The sequence below is a fragment of the Nerophis lumbriciformis genome, linkage group LG03, assembly GCF_033978685.3.
Source record: "Nerophis lumbriciformis linkage group LG03, RoL_Nlum_v2.1, whole genome shotgun sequence".
Lineage (NCBI taxonomy): Eukaryota > Metazoa > Chordata > Actinopteri > Syngnathiformes > Syngnathidae > Nerophis > Nerophis lumbriciformis.
Genome location: NC_084550.2, coordinates 61,332,350 through 61,347,965, shown reverse-complemented (window position 1 = coordinate 61,347,965; position 15,616 = coordinate 61,332,350). Strand labels below are relative to the sequence as shown.

Here is a 15,616-nt window from a genome sequence, read left to right as displayed (position 1 = left end):
AAAGTGGCAAGAAATTGGACGATTGTTCCGCACACTTTACCGACGAAAGCTATGCTACGACAGAGATGGCAAGAATGTGTGGATATCCTGCGACACTCAAAGCAGATGCATTTCCAACGATAAAGTCAAAGAAATCTGCCGCCAGACCCCCATTGAATCTGCCGGAGTGTGTGAGCAATTCAGGGACAAAGGGCCTCGGTAGCACGGCAAGCAATGACGGCAGTTTGTTCCCGCAGACGAGCGAGCTAAACCCCCTGGATGTCTTGGCTCACACCGTCCCTTATGCCACCGAAGATGATCAAGAGAAGAATATTGACCCTAGCTTCCCTGGCCTGCTGACATCAACTCCAAAACTGGACAGATCAGCTTTCAGGAAAAGAGCGTAGATGAGGGTATGTCTACAGAATATATTAATTGATGAAAATTGGGCTGTCTGCACTCTCAAAGTGCATGTTGTTGCCAAATGTATTTCATATGCTGTAAACCTAGTTCATAGTTGTTAGTTTCCTTTAATGCCAAACAAACACATACCAATCGTTGGTTAGAAGGCGATCGCCGAATTCGTTCTCGCTTTCTCCCGTGTCGCTGGCTGTCGTGTCATTTTCGTCGGTTTCGCTTGCATACGGTTCAAACCGATATGGCTCAATAGCTTCAGTTTTTTCTTCAATTTCGTTTTCGCTACCTGCCTCCACACTACAACCATCCGTTTCAATACATGCGTAATCTGTTGAATCACTTAAGCCGCTGAAATCCGAGTCTGAATCCGAGGTAATGTCGCTATGGCTTGCTGTTCTTTCAGCCATGTTTGCTTGTGTTGGCATCACTATGTGACGTCACAGGAAAATGGACGGGTGTATATAACGACGGTTAAAATCAGGCACTTTGAAGCTTTTTTTTTTAGGGATATTGCGTGATGGGTAAAATTTTGAAAAAAAACTTCGAAAAATATAATAAGCCACTGGGAACTGATTTTTAATGGTTTTAACCATTCTGAAATTGTGCTAATGTTCCCCTTTAATCAAGCTTTTGTGATGGTCACAGTTTGACCCTGGAACTGACTATTTTTATGACCTTCATCGACATCTTGTTTTAGTATTTGACAGTGCTTATTCCTTTGACACTTGCGACATTAATAAAGACAGTTTTGTTTCTTGCACGTTAAACTGATGTTGCTTCATGACACATTAGTGACATATTTGGCCGGATGCGACCTTTGACCTCCGCACAGATGTGACGCTTCACTCCAACGAGAGAAGATCAAGTGTGTGTGTGTGTGTGTGTGTTTGAACCTGTCTCACACACACTTTCTCTCTCTCTCCCTTGCTTGCTTGGCCCAGTCTACACTGCAGCTGTAAGCTCACTTTGCTCTACACAACTACTGCGACACACACACTATTTCTGAACAACACACACGAGCATCTCTGAGCTACACACACAAATATACACGCACACACACACACACACCTCTCTCCAGGAGCTCCTGCACTTCCGGAGGAGAAGGAAAGAGGGAGGAAGAATTTGGCCTTCATACTGCTGGTAATGTAGACTTCCTGTCTGTCTGTCTGTCTGTCTGTCATTTTTTGGCTCCTCCCCCTGAGTGGGTCTGCTTATCAGTGAAGTTGTGTTGTTGTCAATGTCAGCCACACAATCACTTCACATCACTTTGTGACTTGTTGTATGCGAGTTGTTGTACATGCTCCTTCGACATGACTTAAGGAGTCAAGTTGTTATCTGTGTGGTCAATGCACTGCTTGGTAAGAAATATCACTTATTTGGAATATCTAAAATCAAAAACATTTTACTTCTTCAGAAATATTGTCTGGTCTAGATTCAGTTCGTTGATGCCAAAGAGGTTGTAGAAGAGGTCAACATGTGCTTCTTCTTCTTTGGAGGTAAAACCATAACAAGAGATTTTAATCAAGAGCCAGCCGAGCGTCTCAAGTATTTATGCAACATTAGCCGCACGCAAGGAGCCTTATTTGGCAACTGAATTCAGCTTGGACCTGACTCATTAGAACTGACAGGATCATGTGACTTCTTGCAGCCAATCAGCCAAGAACAACAGAAGAACACTGGTTTTCTGCATGCTGATTTTTGTTATGAGTTTTCATGCATTATTCACGCATATAGCGATCGAGACAGTGGACATTGTAACTGTGGCTAAATACTTTTGGCAACATAGTGTATAGACCAGGGGGCCATGTTGGGTTAAAACAATTTGGCCGGAGGCTGGTCTATGTATTTGCGTATGAACAATGCATCTGGAAAGTATTCACAGCACCTCACTTTTTACACATTTAGTTATGGTACAGTTAGGGGTGTAACGGTACGTGTATTTGTATTGATCCGTTTCGGTACGGGGGGTTCGGTTCGGAGGTGTACCGAACGAGTTTCCACACGGACATATTAAGTAGCCGCCTCCGCTTCCTTCTGCCTCTGTCTCTGTCAGTCCTCTACACAGCACCCAGCATTGTCCCACCCACACAACCATCTGATTGGTTACAAACAGAGCGGTAACAGCCAATCAGCAGTGCGTATTCAGAGCGCATGTAGTCAGTGCTTAGCGTTTAGCAGGTAAGCATCAGGCAGCGGACTCTCCCCAAATGATAATAAACACCTCCCAGTCAACTACTAGTAACATCACTAAGAGCCTGTTGACCTTCTAGAAACATAAACGGCAGCTCAGCTCGCTCGCAGTCCTGGCTTGAGGTGAAAGCTAATTCGCTTTTAGCGTAACGTTAGCTCATTTTGCGGTGTGCGTGTGTGTGTGTGTGTTACGGACAGCAAAGCCCTGTCTGTCTGTTATTTCACTTTACCTTTTTCTGTGTTGATTGAGCTGTGTTGAAGCAGCAAAAAAGGACATTATGTTAAATGAAGAGTTTCTGTCTCTGATAGTTGATATAATAATGTAAGTGCATCATTAAGCCTACATTAACTCCATGGTGTTCAGGAATGAATAGTCTCTCCTATTGCTATTGTACAATTTTTTCAGCTATAGTAACATTAATCATTAGTAATGTCATTAGTAATGCAGCAGCCTAGTTTTGAATGGCAGGGTCCCTGCTATCACATGTTGATAAAAATACAATATTTACATAATAAAAATCAACTACAGGCTTCCCAAATGCTGTAATAAATGAAGCATGATGAGTTGACTTGAAACTGTTTATATGTTGCACTTTTTATATGTAGAAGAAAAGTTGAGGCAGTTTCAATCAATCAATCAATCAATCAATGTTTATTTATATAGCCCTAAATCACAAGTGTCTCAAAAGGCTGTTTAATGTTGATTAACGTGGGCAGAATTATTATAGTGTTCCCTATGTTAAAAGGATAAAGCCATTGTTTACAAATTTGGTAAATAAATAAATAACAAAAAAATGTATACTTTGTTGTTTTCTTACTGTACCGAAAATGAACCGAACCGTGACCTCTAAACAGAGGTACGTACCGAACCGAAATTTTTGTGTACCGTTACAGCCCTAGGTACAGTTTATTATTCCAAAATGGAACAAATCAATTTTTGGCCTCAAAATTCTACACACATTTCCCCATAATGACAATATAATTTTTTTTATTTTTTGCAAATGTATATATATATATATATATATATATATATATATATATATATATATATATATATATATATATATATATATATATATATATATATATAAATAAAAAAAGAAATCACAAATACATAAGTATTCACAGTCTTTGCAATGAAGTTCAAACCTGAGATCAGGTGCATCCTGTTTCAACTGATCATCCTTGAGATGTTCCTACAGCATAAATGGAGTCCAACTGTGGTAAATTCAGCTGGTTGGACATGATTTGGAAAGGCACACACCTGTCTATATATAAGGTCCCACACTTGACGGTGCATGGCAGAGCACAAACCAAGAACGAAGTCGAAGGAATTGTCTGAAGACCTCCGAGACAGGATTGTCTGGAGGCACAAATCTGGGGAAGGCTAAAGAAAATATCTGCTGCCTTGAAGGTCCTAATGAAAACAATGGTCTCCATCATCCGTAAATGGAAGAAGTTTGGAACCACCAGGACTCTTGCGAGAACTGGCCGGTTGTGTAAACTAAGCAATCAGACGAGAAGGGCCTTAGTTAGGGAGGTGTCCAAGAACCTGATGCTATAGCATTCCTCTGTGGAGAGAAGAGAACCTTCCAGAAGGACAACCATCTCTGCAGCAATCCAACAATCAGGCCTGTATGGTAGAATGGCCAGACCGGAAGCCATTCCTTGGTAAAAAGCCCAAATGCACCTGAAAGAGTCTCTGACCATGAGAAACAAAAATTATCTGGTCTGATGAGACAAAGATTGAAGTCTTTGGCGTGAATGCCAGGCGTCATGTTTGGAGGAAACCAGACACCGCTCATCACCAGGCCAATACCATCGCTACAGTGAAGCATGGTGGTGGCAGCATCATGCTGTGGGGATGGTTTTCAACGGCAGGAACTGGGAAACTAGTCAGAATAGAGGGAAAGATGAATGCATCAATGTATAGAGACATCTTGGATGAAAACCTGTACTCTTGAACTCAGACTGGGACGACGGTTCATCTTTCAGCAGGACAATGACCATAAGCACACAGCCAAGATATCAATCGTTTTTGGCACCAGCCGCTGGACCCAATCCGACCCATCTAAGTCTATGAGCACGGATTGATGAAGTTTACTCGGATGAGAGGCGAAACTTCTTCTAAGACAAACCAAACAGTCCAGTTGCTATCGATTGAATGCCCTGAGTTTACACTGACCTGGATGAATGAGAACATTCATATATATATATATATATATATATATATATATATATATATGAATGTTAGATGGACTTAGATGGGTCGGATTGGGTCCAGCGGCTGGTGCCAAAAACGATTGATATCTTGGCTGTGTGCTTATGGTCATTGTCCTGCTGAAAGATGAACCGTCGTCCCAGTCTGAGTTCAAGAGTACAGGTTTTCATCCAAGATGTCTCTCTCTCTATGTATATATATATATATATATATATATATATATATATATATATATATATATATATACACACACACACACACACACACACACACACACACACACACACACACACACACACACACACACACACACACACACACACACACACACACACACACACACACACACACACACACACACACACACACACAGGTAAAAGCCAGTAAATTAGAATATTTTGAAAAACTTGATTTATTTCAGTAATTGCATTCAAAAGGTGTAACTTGTCCATTATATTTATTCATTGCACACAGACTGATGCATTCAAATGTTTATTTCATTTAATTTTGATGATTTGAAGTGGCAACAAATGAAAATCCAAAATTCCGTGTGTCACAAAATTAGAATATTACTTAAGGCTAATACAAAAAAGGGATTTTTAGAAATGTTGGCCAACTGAAAAGTATGAAAATGAAAAATATGAGCATGTACAATACTCAATACTTGGTTGGAGCTCCTTTTGCCTCAATTACTGCGTTAATGCGGCGTGGCATGGAGTCGATGAGTTTCTGGCACTGCTCAGGTGTTATGAGAGCCCAGGTTGCTCTGATAGTGGCCTTCAACTCTTCTGCGTTTTTGGGTCTGGCATTCTGCATCTTCCTTTTCACAATACCCCACAGATTTTCTATGGGGCTAAGGTCAGGGGAGTTGGCGGGCCAATTTAGAACAGAAATACCATGGTCCGTAAACCAGGCACGGGTAGATTTTGCGCTGTGTGCAGGCGCCAAGTCCTGTTGGAACTTGAAATCTCCATCTCCATAGAGCAGGTCAGCAGCAGGAAGCATGAAGTGCTCTAAAACTTGCTGGTAGACGGCTGCGTTGACCCTGGATCTCAGGAAACAGAGTGGACCGACACCAGCAGATGACATGGCACCCCAAACCATCACTGATGGTGGAAACTTTACACTAGACTTCAGGCAACGTGGATCCTGTGCCTCTCCTGTCTTCCTCCAGACTCTGGGACCTCGATTTCCAAAGGAAATGCAAAATTTGCTTTCGTCAGAAAACATGACTTTGGACCACTCAGCAGCAGTCCAGCTCTTTTTTTCCTTAGCCCAGGTGAGACGCTGCCATGTCATATACTGGCTTTTACCTGTATATATATATATATATATATATATATATATATACAAACAAACCCCGTTTCCATATGAGTTGGGAAATTGTGTTAGATGTAAAAATAAACGGAATACAATGATTTGCAAATCCTTTTCAACCCATATTCAGTTGAATATGCTACAAAGACAACATATTTGATGTTCAAACTCAAACTTTTTTTTTGTGCAAATAATCATTAACTTTAGAATTTGATGCCAGCAACACGTGACAAAGAAGTTGGGAAAGGTGGCAATAAATACTGATAAAGTTGAGGAATGCTCATCAAACACTTATTTGGAACATCATACAGGTGAACAGGCAAATTGGGAACAGGTGGGTGCCATGATTGGGTATGAAAGTAGATTCCATGAAATGCTCAGTCATTCACAAACAAGGATGGGGCGAGGGTCACCACTTTGTCAACAAATGCGTGAGCAAATTGTTTAACAGTTTAAGAAAAACCTTTCTCAAGCAGCTATTGCAAGGAATTTAGGGATTTCACCATCTACGGTCCGTAATATCATCAAAGGGTTCAGAGAATCTGGAGAAATCACTGTACGTAAGCAGCTAAGCCCGTGACCTTCGATCCCTCAGGCTGTACTGCATCAACAAGCGACATCAGTGTGTAAAGGATATCCCCACATGGGCTCAAGAACACTTCAGAAACTCACTGTCAGTAACTACAGTTGGTCGCTACATCTGTAAGTGCAAGTTAAAATTCTCCTATGCAAGGCGAAAACCGTTTATCAACAACACCCAGAAACGCCGTCGGCTTCGCTGGGCCTGAGCTCATCTAAGATGGACTGATACAAAGTGGAAAAGTGTTCTGTGGTCTGACGAGTCCACTTTTCAAATTGTTTTTGGAAACTGTGGACGTCGGATTGTTATAGGCGCAAAGTTGAAAAGCCAGCATGTGTGATGGTATGGGGGTGTATTAGTGCCCAAGACATGGGTAACTTACACATCTGTGAAGGCACCATTAATGCTGAAAGGTACATTACAGGTTTTGGAGCAACATATGTTGCCATCCAAGCAACGTTACCATGGACGCCCCTGCTTTTTTCAGCAAGACAATGCCAAGCCACGTGTTACATCAACGTGGCTTCATAGTAAAAGAGTGCGGGTACAAGACTGGCCTGACATTATGAAGCCTAAAATAGCACAACGGAGACCCCCGGAATGTTGAACAACTTAAGCTGTACATCAAGCAAGAATGGGAAAGAATTCCACCTGAGAAGCTTAAAAATGTGTCTCCTCAGTTCCCAAACGTTTACTGAGTGTTGTTAAAAGGAAAGGCCATGTAACACAGTGGTGAACATGCCCTTTCCCAACTACTTTGGCACGTGTTATACACAATGCAAGTATACATATACATATATATACATATATATATATATATATATACACATATACATAAATACATACATATACACAGTATATATATATATATATATATATATATATATATATATATATATATATATATATATATATACACATATACATATATATATAAATACATACATATACACAGTATATACACAGTATATATATATATATATATATATATATATATATATATATATATATATATATATATATATATACATATATATATACAGTATATATATATATATATATATATATATATATATATATATACATATATAATGTAGTAACAGACACCTTCATAACAATTCATAACAATATGTAATATGTTCAATATTTACTGTATTTGTCATCTTACTGATTCTTTCCGCACATTTATTTCTATTTCCATAGCAGCGCACTTCTGACTTCTGGCAACAAATGTGTGTCCGACTTCTGGAAACAAATGCGAGTGTGTTTTCAAATCTTGGCAGACTCGGTAACTGACAACGAAGACGACTATTTTTGGACAAATGTGGATTCAGAGCCTTATATTTTTGAAGCTGAATATACGGAGGATGAACTGCTGCTTCTAGAAACCAGCACAAAGGAGCAGACCGAAGCCGAGAGGGTGAAGTCGGCGTGACTCGAAGCTGTAAATATGGAAATTGAAAGTATGTTATATTGACATTAATGGAGTGCATACCCAAATAAACTGGAAAAAATTGTGCCCAGTCAGCTGGACCAAACGCACAACTGTCCATCGAGTCAGTCACACTTTAATATTGTACATGATACAATATCATGTCATGCGTGTTAATACAACTACAGTACAGACACTGTCTAGCTAGCGGTGTACAAACAGGACATGAAATGTGGGCTAATACTTTACAAATACTGTAAATACAGTACAGATTGGTGCCTCTAATCGCATTGTGTTTTGCATTACAAACTCAAACGGGTTTCGTGCTGATACAGAAGCTAGCTTAACTCTTTCCGTAGCTAGCTTTTACGGCTAAAATTGAAGCAAGCAGATGTGTTACTACGCTAGAAAAAGAGTTCCTCAGTATTAACTCTTACAATAACAATGTCGCTACAGTTTGGTTATTTTACCGAACGTAAATTAAGTATTGTGGACTGTTTTTGAATGCATTTTTAAAGTGATTTTGCGCTAGAATTGATAGCTCACATCACCTGCATTGCTAGCCACCAAGAACGAGACATTTTTTACATGCTAGAATGCAAAAAAAACCAAAAACCTTTTGTCTTATATCTCATGTTTGTGAACAATAGGCAACATTTTAAAAAAGTGCAGTTCTCCTTTAAAACAATTGGACTTTGGGAAAGATATGTTACTGGGAAAAACATTAAGGTGTTACTTTCCCAATATTTCTATTAGAGTTGTTGCGAATAAAAGATAGAGTAAATGTTTTTTAAGTCTTTCCAAGTTGTGGAGTGGAAGCAGAGAGGAATGAGGACATTGTCTGGCTTTCATTAGCAAACACACGCAAGGTTATTTTTATCCTGCTGGAGATCTCTCCATGTGAGCCTGCTCATCCAGAGCCCTAAAAACAAAAAAGTATGTTTTTTTTTTTCCACGTCTCCCCTCCCTCGTCTTCTGACTGAAGACACACGATGCATGAAGCCGTCTGTCTCTCTGCCTGTCTCACACTCTAGGCGAGGATGGAGGGTGTGGGGGTTAAGTTGACTCATGTTGGCTTTGGACTTCCAGGCTATGTCACCGTGTTGAATCGGGAGGGTGTGGCTGATTAATGCGTGGACATGGAAACACATTCATCTAGTTATTTTTTATTAAGGTGTACGTTTAAGGTGGCCACATGGGGGCAGCAGAAACAATCTTTATGTTGACGATCATGAGGCAAAAGTAACCGTGTGGGCCAAACAAAAGTGACATGATGCTTTATTTAAGTACCAGTAGTTCATAGTTTAAGTTGATTGGCAACACTAAATTGGCCCTAGAGTGTGAATGTTGTCTGTCTATCTGTGTTGGCCCTGCGATGAGGTGGCGACTTGTCCAGATTGTACCCCGCCTTCCGCCCGATTGTAGCTGAGATAGGCTCTAGCGCCCCCCGCGACCCCAAAGGGAATAAGCGGTAGAAAATGGATGGATGGATAGTTCATACTTGCCAACCTTGAGACCTCCGATTTCGGGAGGTGGGGGGTGGGGGCGTGGTTGGGGGCGTGGTTAAGAGGGGAGGAGTATATTGACAGCTAGAATTCACCAAGTCAAGTACTTCATACATATATATATATATATATATATATATATATATATATATATATATATATATATATATATATATATATATATATATATATATATATAAATTATCATAATAATTAATTTAAAATGACCATATTTAATTATTAAAATAATTGCTTGTTTATCAACAACTTTAGCATTTTATTCATTGCATTTTGAAACTCTCAGAAGCCAAGTAATGTTATATTCCTTAAGATTTATTTATGCAAGTTTGAAGTATCAATTATCCAAACACAGTTTTGTTTGCATATTTTCAGGATGTAGATATCTATATCTATATATATATATATATATATATATGTAGATATCTACATCCTGAAAATATGCAAACAAAACTGTATATATATATATATATATATATATATATATATATATATCTACATCCTGAAAATATGCAAACAAAACTGTGTTTGGATAATTGATACTTCAAACTTGCATAAATAAATCTTAAGGAATATAACATAACTTGGCTTCTGAGAGTTTCAAAATGTAATGAATAAAATGCTAAAGTTGTTGATAAACAAGCAATTATTTTAATAATTAAATATGGTCATTTTAAATGAATTATTATGATAATTTAAAATCAATTATTTAAAATATGTTTATTTTAATGTATAATTCTATGGCTGGATGTAATAAGGAGTCAGGAAAAAATACAAAGAAAAATACAATTAATTTTGATGTTTTTAGCAAAATATAGTAAACATTTATTTATTTTTATTTTATTTTTTAATTAATAAATATATTTATTTTTAGGTAAGATAAACATAATAATACAATTTATCTCTAGTCTGGATGATTTAGTTCTTGTCACCCTGTTGTCCTCCCGTCATGAAAAAAGGCTGTCCTCACTCAGGTCCGCATGGAGCTGGAGGGGGCGTGGCTTCCAGCTCCGGCTGAAAATCGGGAGATTTTCGGGAGAATATTTGTCCCGGGAGGTTTTCGGGAGAGGCGCTGAATTTCGGGAGTCTCCCGGAAAATTCGGGAGGGTTGGCAAGTATGCAGTAGTTGGAACCCAATTAATAAATCTTAGCATCAACTAAGTATAATAAACACAGACTGTAAGTAAACTTTGTAATTATCTATCTATATATTATTTAGTTAAGTTATCATCATACAATTTGGAAAATTTCCTACATGTGTAAGGAAGTCCTCAAAAGTATTGGATTGACTAAGCAAGCATGTTTCTATAATACAATTGATGGCAAATAGGAAACCATAGAACAGGTAATTATTTCCACCTAGCAGTAGCATATAGTAGTGTAAGCGCTACATACTGCATATTCCTGTCCTGTACAAGATGCTTTAATTGGTCATTGCACTAAAAATGTACAACGAAATTCAACAGTCAACCCGTTCAAGAAACATAAATACATATACGAATGGGTTAGACAGGACAGGAGGCTGGTTGGGCCGTCACGTCAGCGAAGCGAAGCTGCAGCCAACAGGGGCGCTGTTTTGTTGTCCATCAGACAGCGTGACCTTGCCAAGGCCAGGGCAGAGGGAGCCAAATTGTGAAAATAAGGATAGTTTTGGTTCAGGCGAACAGATGCACTTCAATAGGTTAATCAACTCCAGTTGTTTGTTCTGGCTCTCAAAATGATCATAGTTTCGCCTTGCATAACGGAAAACTTCTCCAGGATATTATCCAGTTTGCGATTCAGTTCAGAAAAACCACAGTTTGAGTGCCCACAGCCCTGGTCAGCTCATCAATCATGACAGGCAGCCTCCGGGGCACCTTGAACGGCTGCCCATGTCTTTCAAGTTTGTCGATAGACAAGAGGGATCCTTAATCCAATAAGCAGATGACTTGTCATCACAGTTCCAAAGAGATAGACATCTTCAATGTCCTCAACAGAAAGAATCGCCAGGCACACGACACTCCACTTCTCCCATAAGTTCATTGTGTATCCAGCAGCAAACATTCTGTCAGGACAGGCAGGTTCTCTTAGCTTCTCGTTAAGGAGATCTTGTCAATTGCATTAAAAGACCAGTTTATCCATTCCATGTTTTAGATTTTGTAGAACAGTGCAAAAGAGAGGCTCTTGGAAAGTTAAGACAAGGCGAGAGGAAAATATGCATCCGTCTTCAGTAGGTTAAGAAATTATCGATGTCGATGCCATTATCGAATCCTCTTATCGAAGCGATTCCTTATCAAATCTCTTATCGAATCCAGATAGGTTGTTGTGTGTGCACTGAGTTCCAAACGCCGTAGATGTTATGTGACTGGGCCGGCACGCTGTTTATATAAAATTACGCGGCCACTTCTTTCCTACTCTTTGAACCCTGTGGCTTATAAAACAATGCAGCTAGTGGGATGGATTTTTCTAAAACACAAGCAAAGACAATGAAAGGTATGCTATTGTTTGTGCTATGGCGCCATCTTTTGGACGAGTACGCTCACTGCAGGTGCTGCGTGGTGAACTCGAGTATTTCCTTCGGTTTAGTGCTTTCAACTAGAAGTTTTTACTCGTATGGATTCTTTTTCTTCAAGCAACGCTTGTAAGTTTTACAATATAACATACCTGCCAACTTTTGAAATCAGAAAAACCTAGTAGCCAGGGTCCAGGGGCCGCAGGCCCCGGTAGGTCCAGGACAAAGTCCTGGTGGGGGGTTCAGGCTTCGCCCCCCGACGCAAAATGATTATTAGCATTCAGACAGGTTAAAATGTTGCTAAAACCATCACTTTTCTATCAGTCACAGTGACTTTTCAAAACAAAAATATTACAGCAAAAATCATATGGGTTGATTGACATGTTTATTCTGTAAACTAACTTCAATAGTTTGAAATTATTTTGACAGTTAATGCCAGTTATCCTGTCAACCTTTCACAAGACTTCAATTTGTTTATTGAAAGTATAAACAGTATAAACACTTTTTACAGTCAACAAATGATAAAACAGTACTAAACAATTCCATTAAAAAAAAAATTGGTGTCATTATTAACTTTCTGTCCAAGCTTGTATAATCTACTGCCTTGTTCAATTGTATAAAATATTCTGTGCCTAAAATTCACATTTCTATCACAATTATCATACTGTAAACATGGTCAGCTAACTTCATTAAAATTAATAGTCCTGTCAATAGCATGGAATTACAATTCAAATGTAGTTTTTTTGTAAGCCTTTCAAAAGAATTCAAAATATGAAACATTAATGAAAATTAATTTAAGCCATCAGACACTTGAAAAGTGGCACATCACATCTCTAATGTAATCATTTTAACTTTTCAACAGAAATAGCACTGCAAAAATATTAAGGACATACTTCTGTATTTTGGTAGTTATGATGTCAACATTTAACAAGATTTCTTCAACTTGGACTTGAAAGCATAAATAGTATAAACACTTTTAACAGTATAACAGTACTAAACAATTCCAATAGATGACATTGGTGTCATTACCTTTTTGTGGCTAAAATCCGAAAAAGGTTGAAAGTTTTCCACTTGTATCGCTAGCAACGGCATTAGACTTGTGTTTTTTTGTCCCAACGTGGTCTTTTACATGCTAATTCCTCCGTGTCCGATCGAAAAATCTTGTCTGCACAAGGTGCAATTCGCGTAGTTTTCACCCTTTTTGGAACGGATAATTATTCCCGGATAGGCTTTTGAATATTCTTCACGGAATGACTGCAGTTTTCTTTTCGGTTTAAGACTCGTTTGCGATTTTTCTCCGGCTGATTCCATGATCGTTCGCTCGTTTGGAAACAATGGCAACAGGTGCCTCGTGCTTGGCAGCGGTGCTATAAATAGCCTTGCGCATTTTAAAAAAATATTTTTTTTTAATTAATGAAAAACCGTATTTTTTATCACTGCAACCGTAACCCGGAATAGGTTGATGAAAACCCTACTAATTACAGGAAAACCGGAGTAGTTGGCAGGTATGATATAACTAAAACTATTCATACTTACTAAACCGTCTCATGTTTGATGCCTGTTGGGGTGTTTTCATGCATATTTGTATGTGCTATCATAATGTAATGACGCTAGCATAGTTAGCATTAGCAAATATGCTAACACGTTTATATTGTATAAACGTGTTAGTCTGTTAGTATTATTAATTTACAATGGCATTCTTTTTATATTGTTTTAGTAATTCACCAAAACACATACTTGCCAACCCTCCCGAATTTTCCGGGAGACTCCCGAAATTCAGCGCCTCACCCGAAAACCTCCCGGGACAAATATTCTCCCGAAAATCTCCCGATTTTCAGCCGGAGCTGGAGGCCACGCCCCCTCCAGGTCCTTGCAGACCTGAGTGAGGACAGCCTTTTTTCAAGACGGGAGGACAACAGGGTGACAAGAACTAAATCATCCAGACTAGGGATAAATTGTATTATTATGTTTATCTTACCTAAAAATAAATATATTTATTAATTTAAAAAATAAATAAATGTTTACTATATTTTGCTAAAAACATCAAAATCAATTGTATTTTTATTTGTATTTTTTCTGACTCCTTATTACATCCAGCCATAGAATTATACATTAAAATAAACATATTTGAAATAAGTAATTTTAAATGATCCTAATAATTCATTTAAAATGACCATATTTAATTATTAAAATAATTGCTTGTTTATCGACAACTTTAGCATTTTATTCATTACATTTTGAAGCTCTCAGAAGCCAAGTTATGTTATATTCCTTAAGATTTATTTATGCAAGTTTGAAGTATCAATTATCTAAACACAGTTTTGTTTGCATATTTTCAGGATGTGTGTGTATATATATATATATATATATATATATATATATATATATATATATATATATATATATATATATAGCTAGAATTCACTGAAAGTCAAGTCTTTATTTTATATATATATATATATATATGTATGAAATACTTGACTTGGTGAATTCTAGCTGTCAATATACTCCTCCCCTCTTAACCACGCCCCACCCCACCCCCGGCCACGCCCCCCACCTCCCGAAATCGGAGGTCTCAAGGTTGGCAAGTGTGCCAAAACATCACCGTGGAGTTATTGGGTTTGTTTAGCTGATTGGAGAGCCAGCTTCCGCAGCTCGTGGGTCCATGACGGTGACTTCTGTTTTGTTTGATCATCCCTTTTACTGCCGTGTTACAGACACTGTTTGAAAACAATTAATTTGACAGCAACAAAAAGACAAACTCTGATTCCTGTGTTCTTTTCGCAGCCCTGCAAAATGAGCCATACTGTTTGATGCTTATCTCTGTCCTGGCTGCAATAACTTGAGAATAATAATATTTCAAATATGCACAATTATTGTTGATCAAAAAGAGTTTGGGTTTTCGGGGTGCAACGCAACTTCTAATTATGGCCTCTAACGCATGCACGAGGCGAGAACTACAAACAGTCTCAAGTAATGGGGAAGTGCTTCGATCTTCACTTATTTACAGCAAACTATCAGGTGTTCAAGTCACACCTCTGCTATAATAATGACAGGACTGCTAACCACTCATTACACACGCACACACACACAAACGTATATAAGGGCCAGCGGCAGCACGAACAGCTCTTTGTTGTCTCCAAGTTGCTGCAGGTAAAAATCTCCCTTCTTTTTTGTAATGATTTTTGACAGCGTCATCGATGCGGTTTGCTTCTTGTTGAGCAGTAACTAATAATAGAATTGCAGGATGCGTTAAAGGTTCTTTAGGTGTGACGTTGTGAATGCTACATGTCTGCAGGGATGAAGTGGGGGCTGCTCCTGGCCGCTATATGGCTGCTGCTGGTCCTGACCATGTCCGACGGTCTAAGCATGGACAGACCTCACAACCCGCATGGTGAGACCCGGCGGGTGAAGAGGAGGCGAGACGGACACGGTAAGATTCTTAAAAAAAACATTTCCAGTGGTG

At 38.7% G+C, this 15,616-nt stretch overlaps 2 protein-coding genes and 1 pseudogene across 6 annotated transcripts in view; 2 read left to right on the top strand and 1 right to left on the bottom strand.

The window, feature by feature from the left end:
- cenpp (centromere protein P) overlaps window positions 1-15,616 on the bottom strand; it is a 136,445-nt gene that overhangs the window by 18,752 nt on the left and 102,077 nt on the right. The window lies entirely within an intron of this gene.
- ecm2 (extracellular matrix protein 2, female organ and adipocyte specific) overlaps window positions 1,362-15,616 on the top strand; it is a 46,381-nt gene continuing 32,126 nt past the window's right edge. For both annotated transcript variants that reach the window (XM_061940571.2, XM_061940563.2), the window contains exons 1-2: window positions 1,362-1,536; window positions 15,449-15,583. In XM_061940571.2, coding sequence (XP_061796555.2) covers window positions 15,451-15,583 — 133 coding nt within the window. In that variant the 5' untranslated portion in view covers window positions 1,362-1,536; window positions 15,449-15,450. The remainder of the gene's footprint in view (window positions 1,537-15,448; window positions 15,584-15,616) is intronic.
- Window positions 3,723-4,519, top strand: LOC140677555 (uncharacterized; annotated as a pseudogene).